The sequence below is a fragment of the Gekko japonicus genome, unplaced genomic scaffold (genome assembly GCF_001447785.1).
Source record: "Gekko japonicus isolate JY-2015 unplaced genomic scaffold, Gekko_japonicus_V1.1 scaffold1468, whole genome shotgun sequence".
NCBI lineage: Eukaryota > Metazoa > Chordata > Lepidosauria > Squamata > Gekkonidae > Gekko > Gekko japonicus.
Genome location: NW_015173175.1, coordinates 199413 through 220592, shown reverse-complemented (window position 1 = coordinate 220592; position 21180 = coordinate 199413). Strand labels below are relative to the sequence as shown.

The 21180-nt window shown below is 48.5% G+C and overlaps 1 protein-coding gene across 1 annotated transcript; it reads right to left on the bottom strand.

Annotated features, from left to right (window-relative positions):
• Positions 1 to 424: 424 nt before the first annotated feature.
• On the bottom strand, positions 425 to 20887 carry LOC107119932 (cysteine-rich venom protein helothermine-like). The gene is made up of 8 exons (XM_015422559.1): positions 20797 to 20887; positions 15231 to 15292; positions 12592 to 12705; positions 10832 to 10919; positions 8592 to 8740; positions 4552 to 4649; positions 3455 to 3543; positions 425 to 619 (listed from the first exon to the last, which is right to left on the bottom strand). The coding sequence occupies exons 1-8, from the start codon at positions 20885 to 20887 to the stop codon at positions 492 to 494; spliced, it is 819 nt and encodes a 272-aa protein (XP_015278045.1). The 3' UTR covers positions 425 to 491.
• Between the last annotated feature and the right edge of the window lie 293 nt (positions 20888 to 21180).

Sequence of the window (21180 nt, the reverse complement as noted above, 5' to 3'; positions counted from 1 at the left end):
CACACGCAGAGGTTTTGGCTGTAGTGGGCATGGCCAACTCTGAAGCCAGCTGGAACTTCGTTCCTTTGCGTTCCTGCCCAAAAATAGCCCTGACTGTTACTTTGTTTATCTCAGGTGCGCATCACGTCTGCTCCCCATGATGTTTTAAAGGTCACGTGCACACACGCACGCACGCACGCACACACACAGAGAGCCCAGCAACGGATGTCACTGTGATACCTCTTCGGTCCACTAAAAACCACAAGACAGAAAACGAAAGAAAAATCGTTCGACAAAAGAAAAAGATGCCATCTTTCCGGAACGAAAGCTTTATTTGTGAAACCAATTTGGTTACAAGAAAACAAAGGGAGGAAATCTCGCACCAAACTGTTGGGTTTTTTTTGTAGCAATCTCCAATCTTTGCCCAATCCTAATTCGTCAATCTAAGCAGTAGTAGAAGTTATGTTTTTAACACAAGCCATGCGTTGCATAAACAAGTACTCGGGGAGACTTTATCTTATTTCAGTGGTACACTTACAAGAAGCCTTACATTCCTCCTTTAGATCTGGGTGGTTGCATCCCCATTGCTTTGTTAAGGGATCACAGTTGCTGTATTGGTTATTGTGTAGACAGGGATTAGCTGAAAATGGGGGAAAAAAAAATAAAACCACACAGTGTGTTGTATGTATCAGATGATGAAAAAAACAACAAAATACCCTAATATAGGCCCTTCTGGTGCACATTCAGACTGGTTTCCTTTCAATTGCCCAGGGGCCAGACAAGAGCCTTAGATGGACGAATTCTGGCCTGCGAGCTGTCTGTTTGACATGTCTGTTTTAGAAGAACATGGCTGCCTTCCTCTTGGCTCTTTTTGTAGCAGGAACTCCTTTGCATATTAGGCGACACACCAGCCAATGTAGCCAGTCCTCCAAGAGCTTACAGTAGCCCCCTACAAGAAGAGCTCTGCAAGCTCTTGGAGGATTGGGTACATTAGGGGTGTGTCGCCTAATATGCAAAGGAGTTCCTGCTACAAAAAGAGGCCTGATAATTTGCCAGCCTCCAGGTGGGGCCTGGGGATCGCCTGGAATTACAGCTCATCTCCAGATTACAGAGATCAGTTCCCCTGGGGAAAACAGATGCTTTGGAGGGTGGACTCTGTGGCATCCTATCCTAACTGAGGTCCGTGTCCTCCCCAGGCTCCATCCCCAAATTTATTTATTTATTTATTTTTATTAGGTTTATATACCGCCCTCCCCAATGGGCTCAGGGCGGCGTACAACAGTTAAATATACAATTGAAACAATATTAAAACGACAAATCACACACAAAATGATAAAAATACCGTATAATGATAAAAGCTGTCGGACGACTAGTCAGGATAGGCCTGATGGACAATTGGCCTCCACTTTCTGATAGCCCTGAAGTGGGGGGAGGGGCTCCAAACCAATGGATGCCCCATCCCCAACGGGAGATTGACTACCCTACATAAATGTCAGTTTGTCGGGCTGGGCCATGCATGCCATAAAATGTAACGCCAGAGACCGACGATCAGGGGTCATTTGGGGGGGGGGACGCGGGGGGACGCCATCCCCCTGGGTGAGGTGCGGGAGGGCGGGGCCTGGAGCTCCCTGCTGGTGCCCGCTGGAGGTCGCCGCCGGCTGTGGGGAGGACACGCTTCCGGTGATGTCAGGGGGTGTGGCATATGCTAATGAGTTATGCTAATGAGTCCCCCTAGCTCTTTTTCTACGAAATGACCCCTGCCGACGATGTAAACGTTATAAAGAACACAGGCAAACCTGATTAACTATAGTATTGTTTTACTCAAAATACAAAGAGAAGTAGTTGATTCCTAGCAGTGAGAGGAATTGATTTAGTGGGGAGCCGGCAAAAGCCCGCCTCTCCCAGATCTCCCCTAACCCAGATCTTAACCCTCCTGCGTTTCCCACAGAAATGGTGGGGCTGAGGGGAAGGCCTGACAGAGAGGCTGTTTCCACAACAGCCCAAGGACCATATGTTTCTTACCCCTGATTTAGGGTGTTCTGGGCAGCCAAACTAAAGTAGAAAGGGTTCCTTGAAGGTAAAGTTTGAAACCTACTGAACCATCGTAACAGAGATTACTTTAGTTTAGGCTTGTCAGTGCTCACGTCCAGAGGGTGAAGCCCCACCACTGTGCTATCAATTCTTATACCACTTACATTTTTCATTGAGAGTAGGGCTGCCAAGTGTGGGCGGGGGGCGGGGAAACCCCTGCTTTGAAGGCCCAATTTCCGCCGCGGTGGAATCGGGCCCCGGGGGAACTCCGCCCCCCAAGCAGCCATGTTGCTCACATTGGGGGCGTGGCCCAGATCGTCGGGGGGGAACCATATGGTTCCCCTCCCGACGATCTGGGCCATGCCCCCAACGTGAATCTTATTTTCGGCGAAACAGGGTATTTTAGCTTGGTTTTAATTGCTTTAATGACGTGGTTTTTTTTGTGTTTAACAGTTTTTGATGGCCCTAATCAGGACAGAAGGTGGGGTATACATTTTTGTAAACAAACAAACTAGGGATGGACATGAACCAGGAAAATGCAGTTTGGTTTGTGGCTGAACCAATTTGTGGTTCGTAGTCATGCAAACCCCATTGAAAGGGACTGCAGACCCTTTAAACAGGGTTTGTGGAAAGCCCCCCCAAAAGCTGCATGTGGGGGAAGTAGCTTACCCCCCCCCCGCTGAGCTTCTTTGGATTGTCTTGTTCACTCCCCTTAAAATTTAAAGGGACTCCAAAACAGCCCCCAAAACAGCTGCGCAGGGGAGGTGCTCCCAACCGGACAGCTATTTTTCAGGCTGTCTTCTGTAGTCCCTTTGAAGTTTAAAGGGACTGCACAACACAGCCCGAAACAGCTGTGCAGCATTTTTCTACGCTGTCTTCTACAGTCCTTTTAAAGTTTAAATGGACTGTGCAAGAAAGCCTGAAACAGCTGAATTGTGAGGGTAAGCCTCCCCCCACTCAGCTGTTTTTGCGGCTTTTGTGGCAAACAGACAATAGCGGTTTAAAGGGACTTGGAGTCCCTTTGGAGTCCCCTGACCTTGGAGTCCCTTTAAACCCTTGCTTTCTACTCCATCCATGATCTACCACGAACTGCACAAACTGCTCTAAAAGTTCATGGAAATTTGTACCGGTGGACCCATCACAATCTTCTGTTCCCGAGGCAAGAAAAGGGCAAAATTTGTGATGAATTTTGCTTTGTGGTTCAGTTTGTGCCCATCCCTAAAACAAACCCTCCAGAACAGCTTTTGAAGGGGCAAAGAGGAGATGCAGGAGAAAGGGATAGAGATCCTTTATGTGAACTTCCTTTCACTGTTCTTAGGGTCCAACCCATTAGCCAGTATTTTATAAGGACAGGGTTTGGGTTTTTCTATTTAGGGTTGGTTGGAAAAAATTCCTAATATGTTAATCCCCTTGCACTGAAAAAGGATAACATTTTCAAACTTACTGCACAATCCTTGATCACAGTGATCTGGACAGTCCGCACATGGAGTTCCTTTTTTATAGGGAGTCTCACGTTTACCATCCACGTTCCCTCTGGAATGTTAAAAGGAAAATTTGGAATGCTAAATAAGCAGTGTATATACATAACGGAATACAAGTCAAGGACTATTGAGAGAGGACTTTGGACACAAAGAGTATTGAGAGATTACCTTAAATATATGATCAAGGGCTATTGAGATAGGACCTTGAACCTGAGGATTATTGAGGACTACCTTAAATACAAGACCAAGGACTATTGAGACAGGACCTTGAACCTGAGGACTACCTTAAACACAAGGAAAAAGACTATTGAGATAAGTCTTTGAACCTGAGGACTATTGCGGACCAGTGTTTCCTCTAAGCTGAGTTAGTGTGAGCTAGCTCACAGTTTTTTGACCTCTGGCTCACACATTTTTGTCTTAGCTCAGGAAGGAGGGCTCCAGAACAAACTAATCCATGCAGTAGCCAAATCGCTCACTCCCAACTTTAATGCCAGTAGCTCACAAAGTAGAGTTTTTGCTCACAGGACTCCACAGCTTAGAGGGAGCATTGTTGAGGGCTACCTTAAACACAAGATCAAGGACTATTGAGACGGGACGTTGAACCTGAGGACTATTGAAAGATGACCTTAGTAAATTGCTCCATTTGATTTAGGTTTTTTTGGGGAGGGCCTTGATAGGAACTTGAACTTCCATAACAAGGGAGTGGCTTGGATGTGTCCAGACTGGGGGGAGTGTAGGAGAAGAAATCAAGAGGGAACTCTGGCAACTCTGCTTTTGCCCGGGGTGAGATAGTCAAAGCAGGCAATACCACAGCAGAACCTGATGGATCCTGGGAAGAACCTGGAGCTATCTGGAAGGTCAGGAGTACGTCTGGGGAGGAAATTTGGCAGCTATCAGGCAGTATCTGTTGAGACAGGTGGGGTTTGGCAGAGTCTGGCTTTCTCGACAAGGCATGGTGAGGCCTGAAAACCACAGCATGGAGGGAAATCCTAACATGAAATATACGTGTATCAAACAATGATAGTCTCAATTAGTAGTCATTTCTTCTGTTAATACATACGCAGGGCTGTATTGACAAACGAAGAAATACTTGAGCTTTCCTTGGTTAGGACAGTAGGCCACACCACATCCCATCTCATAAGTTGTAGCCCAAACAACCTGCAGGTAAGAAAGAAAGAAACAAACAAACAAACCTCTTTGGTTTCATTGCAAAAGTCCTTTCCACACACTCACATTTGTTTTTCATAGGTCCCGATCACACGCAGAATTAGCCGCACGATAGGGCCGAATGCCAGGCGGATTTTATGGGCGTGATCATACGGGAACATCTGGCAAGTGTCCCGCGCCCGTCGGCAACCCATATTGCCCCATCAAAGATGCGGAGTAAAAGGATACCCGGGAAAGTGTAGTATTTTTCGGAAAACGTGCGGCGCGGTCAGGCATCTGATTGCGGAAGCGCTGGTATCCCATCACATCCGATGCCTGTCTGTGCCCCACCGGATCTTTTTTTTACACCTCTGTGGTATGCGCGCAAATGCGAAACTGCGCCTCCGCACAAACGCATTACTGCTGACCCGCCTCGCCCTTCTTTGCTGCACTTCACCATCAACGTGTGATTGGCGGCTGATGGCCTGAGCACGGAGCCTCGGGGGAACGTCTAATTGCGATACCACACTTTGTTTTGCTCCGGAGAAAAAAGCCTCGCTCCCCCCCCCCCGGATTAGCTCACTCGTGTGACAGGGGCCATATTGTCACATAGAATCCTAGCATCCCTTTCCCAAGGTTGGCCTTCTGTGCGTAGAGATCTTGCCTTTTTCTAGGAGTCAGATGGAGATGTTTCATTGCACCTGGTAAAACGAGACACTTCCCTTTAGTGGGTTTGTTGCTGGGTGTGACCCAGGGGTCGTTTCGTAGAAAAAGAGCTAGGGGAACTCATTAGCATATCTCATTAGCATATGCTACACACCCTGCCATCACCGGAAGTGTGTCATAAGGCCACACCCACCACTCAGTTAGTCTTAGTCTTAAAGGTTAGTCTTAAAGGTGCTATTTGTTAGTCTTAAAGGTGCGGGAGTGCGAGGAAGCCCTGCGAAGGCCCCCCGTCCCCAACAGTCCCGGCCGCTGGCGGCCTTGCGGCTCCACTGCCGAGCCCCATCAGGGGCCCAGCGGTGGACCTGCAAGGCCGGCAGGAGTGCGAGGAAGCCCCGCCAAGGCCCTCCCTGGCCCCAGGCAGGCAGGAGTGGGGAAAGGCGGGGAGGAAGCAACTTACCCTCCCTTTTCTCCTGCCTCCTCCTGGCTGAATGAGGGCCGGAAGTGGGGCGGCAGAAAGCAGGGGGCAGGGCTTCGTCATGTGCCCCGCCCGTGTAGGATTAGAGACCTCCTTGACATCCTAGAGAGTTGCCTTGAATTTCATGGATGGAAGAAACATGGGTATAAAAGTCCTTGAGAGGCAGCGTGGTGCAGTGGTTAGAGTGTTGGGCTAAGATCTGAGAGACCCAGGTTCGAATCTCCACCCTGCCACGGAAGCTTGCTGGTTGACCTTAGGCCAGTCACACTAACACAAATTAACCTACCTCAAAGGGGTGGTTGAGAGGATAAAATGGAGGAGAGGAGAATGAGAGGGGAGGGTAGAGCCTCTGCTTGGCATGCAGAAGGTCCCGACTTATGTTGACCTCAGCCAAGCGGCTTTCAAGGCAAGCGAGAAGCAGAGGTGGCTTGCCATTGCCTTCCTCTGCAGAGCCTTCCTTGGTGGCCCCCCATCTAAGAACTGGCCCTGCTTAGCTACCAAGATCTGATGAGATCGGCCTGTACCATGGCACTTCCCTCCTTTACATATGTGTCGGTATGTAAGTGCCATCAAGTCTCAACTAACTTGTGGCGACCCCAGCAAGGGGCTTTCAAGGCAAGTGAGAAGCAGAGGTGGTTGGCCATTGCCTGCCTCTGCAGAGCCTTCCTTGGTGGTCTCCCATCCAAGTACCGATTTATGGCAACCCCAGCAAGGGGCTTTCAAGGCAAGTGAGAAGCAGAGGCGGTTGGCCATTGCCTGCCTCTGCAGAGCCTTCCTTGGTGGTCTTTACTACCCAAAGGAGTCTCAGAGAGGGTTACAATCTCCTTCCCCTTCCCCTCTCCACAACAGACACTCTGTGAGGTAGATGGGGCTAAGAGAGCTCTCTCGAGGACTGCCCTTGAGAGAACAGCTCTGAAAGAACTTGTGACTGACCCAAGGTAATGCCAGTAGCTGCATATTGAGGAGTGGAGAATCAAACCCGGTTCTCCCAGGTTAGAGTCCATCGCTCTTAACCAAAATTTGTCAGCCAGCAAACACCTCCTTAAGTGACGAGAACGATCGAGAATTCCCCATGCGCATATTTTGAATGTTCGGCTTGAATTTTGAGGTCACGGTTCGTATTTCTAGCCACAAAGTCTTGAGTTTTGCTTTCAAGGAGCTATCCACTTCTGTCGCAGCAAGGAAAAGCGGAGGTCCTGCGGCACTTTAAAGATTAACCAATTTTTTTCCCAGGATAAAGGTGAATCCATGGAAGCCTCCTGCTCATTTTGAAACATTTTTTAAAAAATGTTTTGAATGCTTTCCTTGGCTTCATCCTTCTTATGAGAACCAAGGAAACCGAGGCCATTATTTCGATATTTTCTTCCAGTTGCTTTCACGGGGAGGAGAAAATGGCCATGGGAAAGTGTACTGCCCCCCAGAGAAGAAAAGGAGGAAGATAGTGTCCTGTTGGCTCCATGCCACAGGGGGCTCTCGCAGGGCTCTTTTTGTAGCAGGAACTCCTTTGCATATTAGGCGACACAACCCCTAATGTAGCCAGTCCTCCAAGAGCTTACAGTAGCCCCTGTAAGAAGAGCTCTGTAGGCTCCTGGAAGATTGGCTACATTAGGGGTGTGTAGCCCAGGGGTCATTTCCTGCAGGAGCGCACAGGAGTGGAGCTCCGGCAGTAAAGAGCCCAGGGGGCGGGCACATGTAACAAACCCCACCCCCTGCTCCCAGCAGCCCTCAGTCAGAGCAAGAAGCAGCCAGGTAAGTTGCAGAGCTCCCCCGGTCCCCCAGTCCAAAACAGTCCAGTGGCACTTTTAAGACCAAGTTTTATTCAGGTACAAGCTCTGCATGTCCCCGTCCCCCCCAATAGCTAGCAATCCAAAACTGTCCAGTGGAGCCTGAGCGGTGGCCGTTGCCTTCTGACACACTTCTGGTGATGTCAGGGGGTGTGGCATATGCAAATAAGTTATGCTAGTGAGCTCCTGCACCTCTTTTTCTACGAAATGACCCCTGGTGTAGCCTAATATGCAAAGGAGTCCCTGCTACAAAAACTGCCCCCCTTCTCATCACTGAGCTGGCCCAGCCCAGGTAAGAGAGGATAGGTGGCCATCAGCCTACTGGGAGAAGTCTCTGTGCCCATAATGGTCAATCTGACCCTGGACACTCTGTTGTCACAAATGAGACTTCAGCGTGCTACATGGTCCATTTAGGCCAACTAAGGCTGTGGTCAGATGTGCCTTTACACCTGACTTAGCTGTGAATGCCAGACAGATCTAAAGTGCACAATCAGACCGCAGCATCTGGGATAGTTCCCGCAGTCGTCGGCAACTCATGTTGCCCCGCCAGAGAAACGGAGTTAAAAGACACTGGGGAAAGTCCTAACACTTGCCAACAGGTCACGGATGGATTTCCCCTAGTCTGATCACTCAAGTGCACACTCAGGCCATTGGGATGGATTGCTCAGTCCATCTCGACTCAGCGCCATTCTCTACCCCCCCCCTTCTTTAACAGCCACTCCACCGGTCCATGGAGAACTCTTCATGCAGGGGTTCGATTCCTTGTTTATGCACATGTGCACAAGAGGCAAAAAACCCCCCCCCCACGCGCCTGAATGTGCCATCTGATCGCGCAGTGATGGGCTGCACCTGAGCGAAATGAATTATACTGGGATGTGTGACTGAGCAACTCCGGGCCAAATACCAATGGATGAAACAGGAGTGCTTCCTGACCATGCCAAATGGCATGTCTGACCACAGCCTAAAGTCTGTAAAGTTTGGTAAAATCTTAGTCAAACCCTGTTAGGGAAATGTACAGCAATGTTGTACCTGGGTGTAATGGCCAACCATTGCACCTTTTGGGGATGCTCCAACACCATACACAAAGTCTTTTTTTTCATTATACCAAGACTCGCATACATAAGACCACGGGAAGATTGTGCTTGACATAAAGAGGTTTTCACCACAGTTTCTGCCATCTGCAAATGGAAAGAGAATTATTTCACAAAAACATCCAAGCAGGAGTGCACAGGAGTGGAGCTCCGGCAGTAAAGAGCCCAGGGGGCGGGCACATGCAACAAGCCCCACCCTCTGCTCCCAACAGTCCTCAGTCAGAGTAAGAAGCAGCCAGGTAAGTTGCAGAACTCCCCCCCTGGCCCTCCAGTCCAAAACAGTCCAGTGGCATCTTTAAGACCAAGTTTTATTCAGGTACAAGCTCTCCCTCCTCTGCGAGGGCAGATCTGCACGTTCCCCCCCCCCCAATAGCTAGCAATCCAAAACAGTCCAGTGGAGCCTGAGCGGTGGGTGTTGCCTTCTGACACACTTCCGGCGATGTCAGGGGGTATGTGGCATATGCAAATCAGTTATGCTAATGAGTTATGCTAATGAGCGCCTGCACCACTTTTTCCGTGAAATGACCCCTGCACATGAACAAATATGAACACACACATGAAGTGGCCTCATGCTGAATGAGAGCATCGGTCCACCCAAGACCATTTATGTAGTAGTGAAATTCCCCGCACTGACTTTTAAAAACTGCATGTTATGTGAAACTTTCTGTAGTAGATTTTTCCTCCCCGGGCGCAAACTCAAAGTTTCCTCCTTCTTACCCCGCATTTTCAGAACTCGCTAAAACTGGGGATTCCGAAAATGTGGGGTAGGGAGAAAACTTCGGGTTAGCACCTGGTGAGGGAAAATTTACTGCGGAAAAATGTCACATAACATGCAGTTTTTAAACTGTCAGTTTGGGGGAATTTCTCTACTGTGGAATTGGTCCAAGTCAGTATTGTCTACTCAGACTGGCAGCAGCTCTCCAGGGTCTCAGGGGGAGGTCTCTTACATCATCTACTACCAGATCCTTAGATTGGAGGTGCTGGGGACTGAGCTTGATGTCGCCCGGTTGAGGAACATCACTCCTGGCGCTCACGCTACTACAACACCGGCCGCCAATGAGGGACACTGTGCATCTTGGGAAATTTAGTGAACTATAGAGCACCATTTTAGCTTGTATGTATTAATGTTTTAATGTTTTAATGTATTTTATATTTTATTCCGGCATTGCTGCTTGTTCGCCACCCTGGGCCGCTTGGGTAGGGCGGGATATAAATCCCAAGTAAATAAAATAAAATAAAATAAACTTGGGGCCTTTTACACACCAGACAGATGCTCTACCAATGACCCACAAGGTCTCTGATGTTATCCGCACAAATGGCCCTCCTCGCTCTTGTCTTTCTATTCCTCCGCCTTTTCAGCTGGTTTCCGCAATGGCATTTGCAGTCCAAGATGCAAAAACGAGGTTTGTCTTTCCTTGTGGTGCAGCGTCAGACTGGGAATTCCGTCGCTGTGCCACAAGAGGGAGCAAACCTCGTCTTTGCATCTCAGACTGCAAATGCCATTGTAGAAACCAGCCGAGAGGCAGACGAATAGAAATGCAAGAGTGGGGAGAGCTGTTTTTGCGGAAAATATCTCTGCTAGGCTCCTTTTTTCATTATGGGGGATGAAGTTGTACTATATTTACTTAAGAAGGCTCCCTGCATATCCCCCTTTTTAATCAACTTTTTAATTAGTTTTCTTTCTTACACATGTATATTATCCATCGTTTGATGATTTACATTTGAGTCTGATTTTTAACATTCTTATCTATCCATTTGTAAAGTCTCGACCATTTTTTTCTGGAAACAATCTTCTCCTTTCCCCTGAATCAACAGGCTCAATTTGTCCATTTCTGCTAAATTCAACAATTTTAAACTTATTTCTTCCCTAGTTGGAATTTTTTCAGATTTCCAGTATGTAGCCAAAAGTATTCTGGCTGCTGTTATTATAAGTACAACTAATCGTACATCATCATGACTGAATATTTATTTGACGTTAAATCCCGAAACATATTTGTTAAATATAATACTCCCTGCATATTCCTGAGTGATTGCATCCTCTTCCAATGAACAGAAATGCAAGTTGTATTTCCTAAAGTATGAACACCTTTTGAAGTACTGTAGTGGTTATTTTTTTAAAACCCTGTGCTTAGATAATGTACTTGAACTCTGTTTGCTGAAGATCGGTATTCCACCTACCAATTTTTCTGCTCGCCTTTGGACTGTGTTCGTAAATGCACTGGTCGGCATATTTTTGCGCATTTGCCGCAATCTTAGCATTCCATTTCTGTAGGAGATAAAGATGCATTAATGGACTTGGACTTAGTTTCAGTAGAGGTGCGGGGGGGGGGGATGACTATGAGTGTGTCACATCCCTTGCAGAAGAGTGTGTCAATTGCAAGGCAATGATCATATCACTTTCATGAGATTTCTCCAAATGATCTTGCCGCCTTCTCTTTCATGGCTTGACGAGGGTTGCCAAACTCCAGGTGCTGGCTGGAAATCTCCTGGGATTACCACTGATCTCCAGATGACAGAGATCAGCTCCCCTGGAGAAAATGGCTGCTTTGGAAGGAGGACTCCATGGCACTGTACCCCACTGGAGTCCCTCCCCTTCCCTCCCCAAACCCTGCCCTCCTCAGGCTCCACCCCCAAATCTCCAGGTATTCCCTAACCCAGAGCTGGCAACCCTTCCTGAAACATTTCCCTCTTCCCTTTTTTGGGGGAAGGAGGTTAATAACATTACACCCAGCTTGGAGTTGAACTATTTTGTGGGGTTTCATTAGAATTGCCAGGTCCCCCTGATACACGGGGGATCCCGTGGTTTCCTTTGCTCCCCCCCTGTACTCCCCAGCTGGCCGGCAGGGGAGAATTAATACCTGGAATGTGATGTGCCTACGTCACTGAAGTTACATAGGCACATTGGTGATGTCGGGGGACAACACTCTGGTTTTTGGGCAAAACTCTATGGTAGAATTTGCCTCAAACCATAGAGTTTTGCCCTAAACTCAGAGTGTCGCCCCCCCCCCCAATGTCACTGATGTGCCTATGCCACTTTTGGGTGATGTAGGCACATCGCCCCCAACATCCCTGACATGTCTATGTCACCCGGAAGTGACCTAGGTATGGTGTGATTCTTCCCTCCTCTCTTCCGGAGTGTCCCAGTAAATCCCGTGCCGGGTTGTTCTTTGGACCTGGCAACCCTAAGTTTCGTGTAGAAATCTGGCTTTGGACCAATATGGCTACCTGCATCTTTTGGAAACTTAAGGGTTAATCCTTCTGCCTGTCCAGGCTCTAGCGGTGGGACCCCTGGGATAGTCCTCATTTTTTCAATGGAGCAGAGTGTATCTGGGGTCACCCCGTTGAAGGGTTCCTGGAGTGAGACTCCTCTGCTGCCATTTTGTAAATATTAGGGACTGTTTTGTGGAAAGGGGAGACCATGGGGGTGAAGGGTTCAGTTGAGGTGACCTGGAGGTAACATGGTATTTTCTCCACAGGAAACGATGGAGAGAAGGATGGCTGGGGGTGGGCACTCTCTTAAAATTGGGCCCCTTTATCCCATTCACTTGAAACATTGGGGTTCTTTAGTAGAGAGGGAAGATGAGAGTCCCTGAAGGCTTGGTGCCATTTGGTTTTTTAAAAAAAAATAAATAGCCGCTCGGGATAGTTGAGTTTATTTCCCCACAGGAAATAATAGGGTGAATATACCCAGTATTTCCAAAACAGTCCCAATATGTCAGAAAGATGAATTCTGGAGAGATCCCAAAATTTAGGGAGTGCCTTGTTTCATTTTGGGTTATTTCCAATCTCAAACGAAACAGGAAATTTCGGAAATTGTTTCAGATTCGAAATATTCGCTCGCCCGCCCCTCCTCCTGACACATGGGTGAAATACACCTGAACACTGACATTTCTGATAGGCTTACATAGATTCCTTTTAGCTTTTTAGAATGTGTTTACCATTTTCAGCATGTTTTTGCCACCCTCTTGTCTCCTGAGAGCATTGTGTTTGTCACAGATCTCATTCTGTTGCTCCACGTGGGTGGTCATCACATCGTCTAGCATCAAGGATCCCTGCAATCAAAGAGACTTGATACCTCCCACGACACTTCATTTTATGGCTTGCATTCAAATTTTTCAGCAGTTCCTCCTTCTCACTGCAGACCCCCACCCACCCATATAAGAACATAAGAGATGCCAATGTTGGATCAGGCCAAAGGCCAACACTCTGTATCACACAGTGGCCAGAAATACCAGGTGCCATCAGGAGGTCCACCAGTGGGGCCAGGACATTAGAAGCCCTCCCACTGTTGACCACATTGTGCCCAGTGCTATTCCTTGGGGAGCGTTCCCTGAACTCCGTGGACAGAACGGGGCCGGGGGGGGGGGATGATAGGGTGAAAATATCCCATTTGCCTGATATAGCCCAATATTACATTTATAGATCTGATAAATATTAGAGGAAAGGTATCACACACTGGAGAATACTTCGTCTCCCAGCAACATTCACATTTTGGAGATAATTCAAATCCGGCATTTAGATTTGGATGGGCTTCCAATGAATCCTATCCTAAACATCCTCTGAGGTCAGAAGTCCCAAGTTGTGGGAAGTCTACCGGAAAGGGCTTTCTTGACTTGTTCTCTTTGGCTGCGGTCACACGCACAAAATAATCCACTTTCTCATCAACATTTTATTGGTAGGATTAAAACAATAAAACAAATATAACAATAAAAATATACATAAAGGTCATAAGAACAGTTATACATTCAAACCAACACACTAATTACAAAAAAGTAAGCTTTAAAGAATGATACATTCTTCAATAAATCTTTGAACGAAGTAATTTATTTTCAATCCACTTTCCAACTGGATTTTGCCAATCCACACAGTGGATTATTTTGTATGTGTGACCACAGTGAACCAGAAACAGAGACCAAACAGGTCCAAAGAAATCTTGCAATGGTCTGTTTCCACTCCTGAGCAAGATTTCCTTGAAGAAAATAAGAGGGCCCACCAGTCTCCAAGAGATTTAAAAAATAAATAAATAAGGCCAAGACTGACGGGGCAAAGTACAGTAAATCCAATCCAATTACCTTTATTGACATGTAACACTTGCAGACTCATGTAAAACAAAAACACCGAAAGCAAAAAATAGTGCTTGCAAAAAGAACAGGTGTAAAAGGAGTTACCATGTAAATATACCAACAATCCACCACATCAACCAAACGCCTGGCGGAACAGGCCAAAAACACAATTATTGGGAACCCCAGCATTATGTTTTTATTTACTCAATTTTTACCCCACCTTCCGCCTCCATGGGAACCCAAAGTGGTTTATAGAGTTCCCCTCTCCCCTGTTTTATCCTCACAACAACCCTGCAAGATCTTTCTAGATTCCACAGGGCCTGTAAGACAGAGCTGTTCTGCCAGACTTTCCGTGGAGGACGGCCGAGGCCAGTTTTCTGCTTAGGGCTGCCAAATCCCCCCCGGGGGGGCGGAATTCCACCCGCTTTGGAGCCCCAATTTCCGCCCCTGCGGAATCGGGCCCCGGGGGAAACCCCACCCCCGCATGCACGTCACTTCCCTGTGTGACGTCATCACGCTGGGGCGGGGCACAGCCATTTGAGGGGAAAACATAGAGTTTTCCCCTCAAATGGCTGTGCCCCGCCCCAGCGTGATGATGTCACAGGGAAGGGACACGCGTGAGCACCGGGAGGCAACACAAAGTCCCCCGCCAGCACATTTGGCAACCCTATTTCTGCTGCCTATTAGCACTGCCGCCTGTTTATGACAGCATTCTGGGATGTTGTGTGCCAAATGACCACGTTCTAGTCTGATCCCTGAGCCAGGATACTATTTTACGGATTGCAATTTAATATTTTTGTCACTATGATGTTTTATCTCTATCCACAGATTGGTTTTCATGAACGTTGCAAGACGTTCTGAGCTCTGTGACCCAGGGACGGGGCGGGATACAAGATAAATAAATAAATGATAAATAAATAAATAAAAGCCCTATATGGCCAGGGGCCAGCCTACCTGAGGGACCGCCTTGCCCCATATGTTCCCCCAAGAGCACTACGGTCAGGGCCCCAAAATTTATTGGTCATCCCGGGCCCTAAGGATGCCAAACTAACTGTGACCAGGGCCAGGGCTTTTTCGGTGGTGGCTCCTACCTGGTGGAACGAGCTCCCGGGGGAGATCCGGGCCCTGCGGGACCTTGTGCAGTTCCGCAGGGCCTGCAAGACAGAGCTCTTCCACCAGGCTTTTGAGTAGGAGCCGCCCCCCCACTATACCACCACCGTCAAGACATCTTAATGGATGCATCGACGAGGCCTGAGGAAGAACTTAGAAAATACAGACGATCTGACAAGCCATCGCCACTGGATATGTACGCTACGGGAGTACCATCTGGAACTGCGGTGATACCATCTTGGGTCTCCCAGATCTTAGTCAGACACCCGGCCCTCATTTTGAGTGAGTAGGGAAGGAGGTGACTAGCACTTTAGGATTGGGGTAAAATACAGATGCTGCTCACTGGTTTCGCCCAATTCCAGCTTTAGAATATCACTTAGATCCAAATGTGCAAACTCCCTTACCTCCGCAGCATACTGGTGCAACTCGGTAGCCAGGCAGAGGCTCAAAACAAGGAGGATCATTTCTGTAAAGCAAAAGAATGTCTGTGACTTGAAGCCTTTGACATTTTTACTTGGGATAATGTTTCCCACAGGCTTCAGTACTGACTTAAGCAGTACTGTCTTAAGCAGAGCTATACTAGTTCAATAAAGGCCCCAATCACACAGGCCGGATATCGCAGGGGGGAGGCGTGGCTAATTGTCCTGGTGCAGTTTGATCCGCGATTACGCGATCAGACGCGCCGGTGGCACACCACGGGTCCTTCCCTCGGTGCCGGCGGGTAAACGAGGGACCGGAGGGGAATGCTGTGCGCCGGCGCGATCACACCACGGGAGTCTGGAGGCAGCTCGTGGCAAACATTTACTATTACCTTGGAGGTACTCGTTTTTTAACTCGCATTGTCGGCGGTAAGCCACGGGTGCGCTCCACTTCCCAGATGTTGGGGTGTGATCGCACCCGGATAATCCGCCCACCATCCGTGCCTCTCCCGCGGCAACTTTGCCCTGTGTCCGGGGCCTAAGTACATCGAAGGCAATGGTCTTAGAAGGATCTAACTGCGTACAATGACACTAGAGAGAAGGCAGCATGGTATAGCTTGTTCTCATCAGATCTTGGAAGCTAAGCTGTGTCAGTACTTGGATGGGAGACCACCAAGGAAAAGTCTGCAAAGGAAAGCAATGGCCAACTGCCTCTGCTTCTCACTTGCCTTGAAAGCTCCATGATGGGGTTGCCATAAGTCAGTACTTGAAAGGGAGACCACCAAGGATGGCTCTGCAGAGGAAAGCAATGGCCAACTGCCTCTGCTTCTCACTTGCCTTGAAAGCTCCATGATGGGGTTGCCATAAGTCAGTACTTGAAAGGGAGACCACCAAGGATGGCTCTGCAGAGGAAAGCAATGGCCAACCACCTCTGCTTCTCACTTGCCTAGAAAGCTCCTTGCTGGGGTGGCCATAAGCCAGTTGTGACTTGTTGGCACTTCACGTATGTACACAAACTAAGGAACGGAAGGGCATTGGAACAGCCCAGTCTCATCAGATCTCAGAAGCTGAGCAGGGTCAGTACTTGGAAGGGAGACCACCGAGGAAAACTCTGCAGGGGAAGGCCATGGCCAACCACGTCTGCTTCTCACTGGCCTTGACAGCCCCTGGCTGGGGTTGCCATAAGTCGGAACTTGGATGGGAGACCAGCAAGGAAGGCTCTGCAGGCAATGGCCAACCACCTCTACTTCTCACTTGCCTTGACAGCCCCCTTGCTGGGGTCACCATAAGTCAGTACTTGGATGGGAGACCAGCAAGGAAGGCTCTGCAGAGGAAGGCACTGGCCAACCACCTCTACTTCTCACTTACCGTGACAGTCCCCTTGCTGGGGTTGCCATAAGTCGGTACTTGGATGGGAGACCACCAAGGAAGGCTCTGCAGGCCATGGCCAACCACCTCTGCTTCTCATTTGCCTTGACAGCCCCCCTGCTGGGGTCGCCATAAGTTGGCTGCGACTTGCTGGCACAATATATACACACAATGATGCTGTTAAAGTGCAGTCTTGGAGTTGGAATGAACCTTAGAGGTCACTTAGTTCAACTCCCTCAATCCAGACAGGAAATCCATAGCCAGAACATTCCTGGTAGACGACTCTCCAGCCTCTGGTTGAAAACCTCCAGTGAGGGAGAACCCACTGCTCCCCCCTATGTGATTGGTTCCATCGTGGGACTGCTTTCCGTGTTAAGGAAGTTTCTCCTGATATTCAGTGGAAATGTACTTTCTTAAATTAAGCTTGGGAGGGAAGGTGTCATAGTGTAGCCCAACCTCGCCAGATCTCAGAAGCTAAGCATAATCGGTACTTGGATGGAGGTATGAGGTGAACTACCATGCTTGCCCCTCCTCAACGGGTAATGTGTAAAGTAACGGGCCTGGTTCGTCCTTACAGGTGTCATTAATTAAGGGTACTCTCCTAGCTGGAGCCTTATCAGCCCAAGGTCAAAGTTGTTAGCTTCTTCCCGTATGTTCCCCCAAGAGCACTACGATCGGGGAGCCTCCATCTCCTGGAAGTTCCAGGCCCCCGAGAGGTTAAGTTTTCCCCTACTAGGGCCAGGGCGTTTTCGGTGGCAGCTCCTACCTGGTGGAACAAGCTCCCAGAGGAGATCTGCGCCCTGCGTCCTGCAGTTCCGCAGGGCCTGTAAGATGGAGTTCTTCCGCCGCCGCCACTATCCCTTCATTGTCTGCCCCTATCATGGGGGGCAAGCATCGTCTGGCAGAAGTGCATAGAACAGCGCTGCTGAAGACCGCGCTATTGAGACAGCTGGCTGCCAAATTGGGTTCATTGTTTCCCATCTTGGGTGATTTACGTAGGAAGATCAGAGCACCTTGATTATTGTATGGGTTTTATTGTGGTTTTAATGTTGTTTATTCTATTGTATTTTATCTATTCAACTCGGCTTCGCCGCATGTTAGCCGCCCTGAGCCGCTGGGAAGGCGGGATACAAATCTAATAAATAAATAAATAAATAAATAAATAAATTCTTACGGGAACATCTTCTTAGAGTTGGGAGGGGGAACAGCTGGTGCGATGATGTAAGATGAGGCAGGCAGGCCTCACTGTAGTCATGTGACCCGGTCATGTGACCCAGCTACCCTGGGTCACATGACGCCAGGACATGACTGGCCTGCCTGCCTCATCCGCCTGCTCACTCGGCCTGGGAGAGATTGAGCCAGAGCCGGTGTGACTAATACTTGGGAAATATGCTCTCTGTGCTACAGTAGTGGCGGGCCTCACCCACTCACTACTGTAACAGAGAGTGCATACTCGCCAAGTATTAATCGCACCGGCCAGCCACCTCTCCTTCTCCTGCAGCAAGATCGGTGAATGAGTGCTGCTAGCAGGTAAGGACATGCGCAGCATAGCAGGAATTGTGGGGCACGGGCAACGAGTGAGGGGGCACTGCCCCTAAATGCCCCACTGTGGCTACGGGCCTGGATTCCACACAGGCACAGGTTGCATTCAGTCTCACCAGACGGGTTCACATGCATGAGTTTTTCTATGTTAGCCTGTTGCTGTCCTTGAGATTCTTAGCAAAACTGCCGTGAAAGTGATGTGGCTTGAAAAACGAAACTTGAAAAGCTTTCTGGGTGCATGCACACAATTCTTATGACTCTTTGTAGGGTTGCCAGGTCTTACCACCATTCCAGCGGGGGAGTCCCGGTCCCTCTCTGGGCCATCATTGGCACATGCGCAAAGCACACGCATCATGCTGACTTCACCCAGAAGTGACATCATTGCCTTGGGCATGTTGGGGCGGGCCCACTATCATTCGAGGGGGAACCATAGAGTTTTCCCTCAAATGATACAGTGTCCCTGCCCCGCAACGTGCCTGGCGTGATGATGTCGCCTCTGGGTGATGTCATTGCACTGGGCATGTCCCCGTGATCCTGGCACTTTGGGGGTGGGGTTCCCCCCGGTGGCTGGATCCGGGCTGGCGGGTAAGGGGCCCGTCGAGCGGGCAAACCCCTGTCCCCCCCAGGGGACCTAGCAAACCCTAACTCCTTGGCCATTGTGAAAATTTAGGTGAATGTTGTGAATTACATGAGCAAAGGAACCCATGAATGTCTCCTTCTTATTTGGAAATATCAGCCCATGAATGATTTTTGTTTATCTGGAAGTATCATAAACCCATGAATGCTTTCTGTTTATCATCAACCGATGAATGCTTCCTGTTTATCTGGAAGTATCATCAGCCCATAGATGCCTCCTGTTTATCTGGAAGTATCATCAATAATTTGGAGCTGCGGTGTCTCAAGTGGTTAAGACGCTGAACTGCAGGCTGTGGAAGGTCAGTAGTTCAGCAGTTCGAGACCCGGGTGCCACATGACGGAGTGAGCTCCCGTCTCTAGTTCCAGCTCCTGCCAACCTAGCAGTTCGAAAGCAGGAAATTGCAAGTAGATAAATAGGTACCACTTTGGTGGGAAGGTAACAGCGTTCTGTGCGCCTTGGTGTTTAGTCATGCCGGCCACATTACCACGGAAACGTCTTCAGACAGCGCTGGCTCTTCGGCTTGGAAACGGAGATGAGCACCGCAACCCTAGAGTCGGATTCGACTGGGTTTCGAGCAAGGGAACCTTTACCTTTACTATCATCAATAAAGTGGGGACCTATTATTGAAGTTTGTTATATCCCTCCTTTACATACTTAGCTGTGTGTTGCAGAGGGGGAGCCCTGTTAGTCTCCTGAAGCAAAATAAAACAAAAGTCCAGCAGTACCTTAAACACCAACAACATTTATTTTGAGTTTTCATGAGTCAGAACTCTGTTCAAGTGACCTCTGACTCACAAGGGCTCATACTGAAATAAATGTGGCCAGGCTTTTGTTTTAATATACTTACCTCTTGTCTAATATACTTACCTGGCATGAGCAAATGGTTGTCTGAAAAAACACCTGTTCCCTAGCTTGTTTCTGGTACAATCCAGAAACACACAGACCGCTTTCCCACAAGCGCTGCTCTGCGCTCACTCTTCCCTTTTGCCCCGATGGTACATGTCAATTTCACACAGGGTGCTGTGCGGCCACATTTTGCCCCGCAGCTTCACGCGATTCCCCCCACGTCTACTCAATCCTCAAAAAACAGGCGTGGAGCAGCGCTTGTGGGAAATCGGTCACAGAGAAAGCAACTGTGAGTGCATCAATCGCTATTCCATGATTTAATATTTTGCAAATAATTCCCATAATGGCTAAATTTTGATTTGGGGAACATGACAACCCTCTGGGGGAATTGTGCTTTTTATGTGATACGGCCCTCAAAGAATTTCTGGTGAGTTAGCTGTGATACAGCTGCAGTGCGTGTTCTGTTTGCGTGGTCCCCACAATCTGAACCCAATCTCTCGGTCTAATGCTCTTTCATGTATTCCATCTATTAATGTACATTAACTGTTCAAAGGAAAGCATTCATTCATTCATTCATTCTTTCATGATTTCATTTTAGGCACTTTTGAATGACAATCCCATTTTGCCCCCCTAACAATTATCTCGGATCCTCTGGGTTCCACCCTGTTTCATGAATTTAGGTTTAGTTCAGCAGTTCGAGACCCGGGTGTGCCGCATGACGGACTGAGCTCCCGTCTCTAGTTCCAGCTCCTGCCAACCTAGCAGTTCGAAAGCAAGAACTTGCAAGTGGATAAATAGGTACCACTTCGGGGGGAAGGTAACAGCGTTCCGTGTGCCTTGGTTGTTTAGTCATGCCGGCCAAATGACCACGGAAACGTCTTCGGACAGCGCTGGCTCTTCGGCTTTGAAACGGAGATGAGCACCGCAACCCTAGAGTCGGACTCGACTGGCTTTCGAGCAAGGGAACCTTTACCTTTAATTCGATAGTATTCGTCGGTCAGCTAAGCGTGCATTCAGAAGTACTGGCTTTCCTCAGCGCTGTAGAATCCTCTCCAAGATGAACACAAAACCCAAACAAACCCAAACCGGTTAAGTCTTTGGGATGAACCCTGAATTTTTAAATGAAAGGTTTTAAAAGTATTTACGTTGCATTCATACGGGATTCAGTGTGGGCATCCGGAATTCTGGCATTTCGGAGAATGTGGATAGTGGCTCCGTCCTTGGTATTGTCCTCGTCCCACTCCCCCATCTCGATGTTCGAACTCTTCTGTTTTGTCTGGCGGCTGATCTTCCATCCCTTCCGCACTGTCGTTTGTCCCTGTTGCTTCAAAGTTTCCCGTCCCCAATTTGTTTTGCTCTCCCTAGTCGTCCCAGAGGAAGCAAAACAGATGTGGAAAGGGGTGGGGAAGACCCAAAGCAATATGGAAAAACGAGTGACAAACGTGAAAGTGCGGAAGTGGCAGGGAGGTATCAAGTATCGTATAGACCCTCTTGTCCCATACTACAGTACCGCTATTTAGAATGTACCAATTGTAAAAGGAA

Excerpts from the sequence above, each read along its gene's own strand:
- LOC107119932 (XM_015422559.1), bottom strand. The coding sequence starts at position 20,887 with ATGGGGGAGTGGGACGAGGACAATACCAAGGACGGAGCCACTATCCAC. Across the intron at positions 8,741-10,831 it reads AAAGGCGAGCAGAAAAATTG|ATGGCAGAAACTGTGGTGAA; the intron begins GTAGGTGGAATA and ends TTCCATTTGCAG. Across the intron at positions 620-3,454 it reads CTGTGATCAAGGATTGTGCA|CTAATCCCTGTCTACACAAT; the intron begins GTAAGTTTGAAA and ends CCCCATTTTCAG.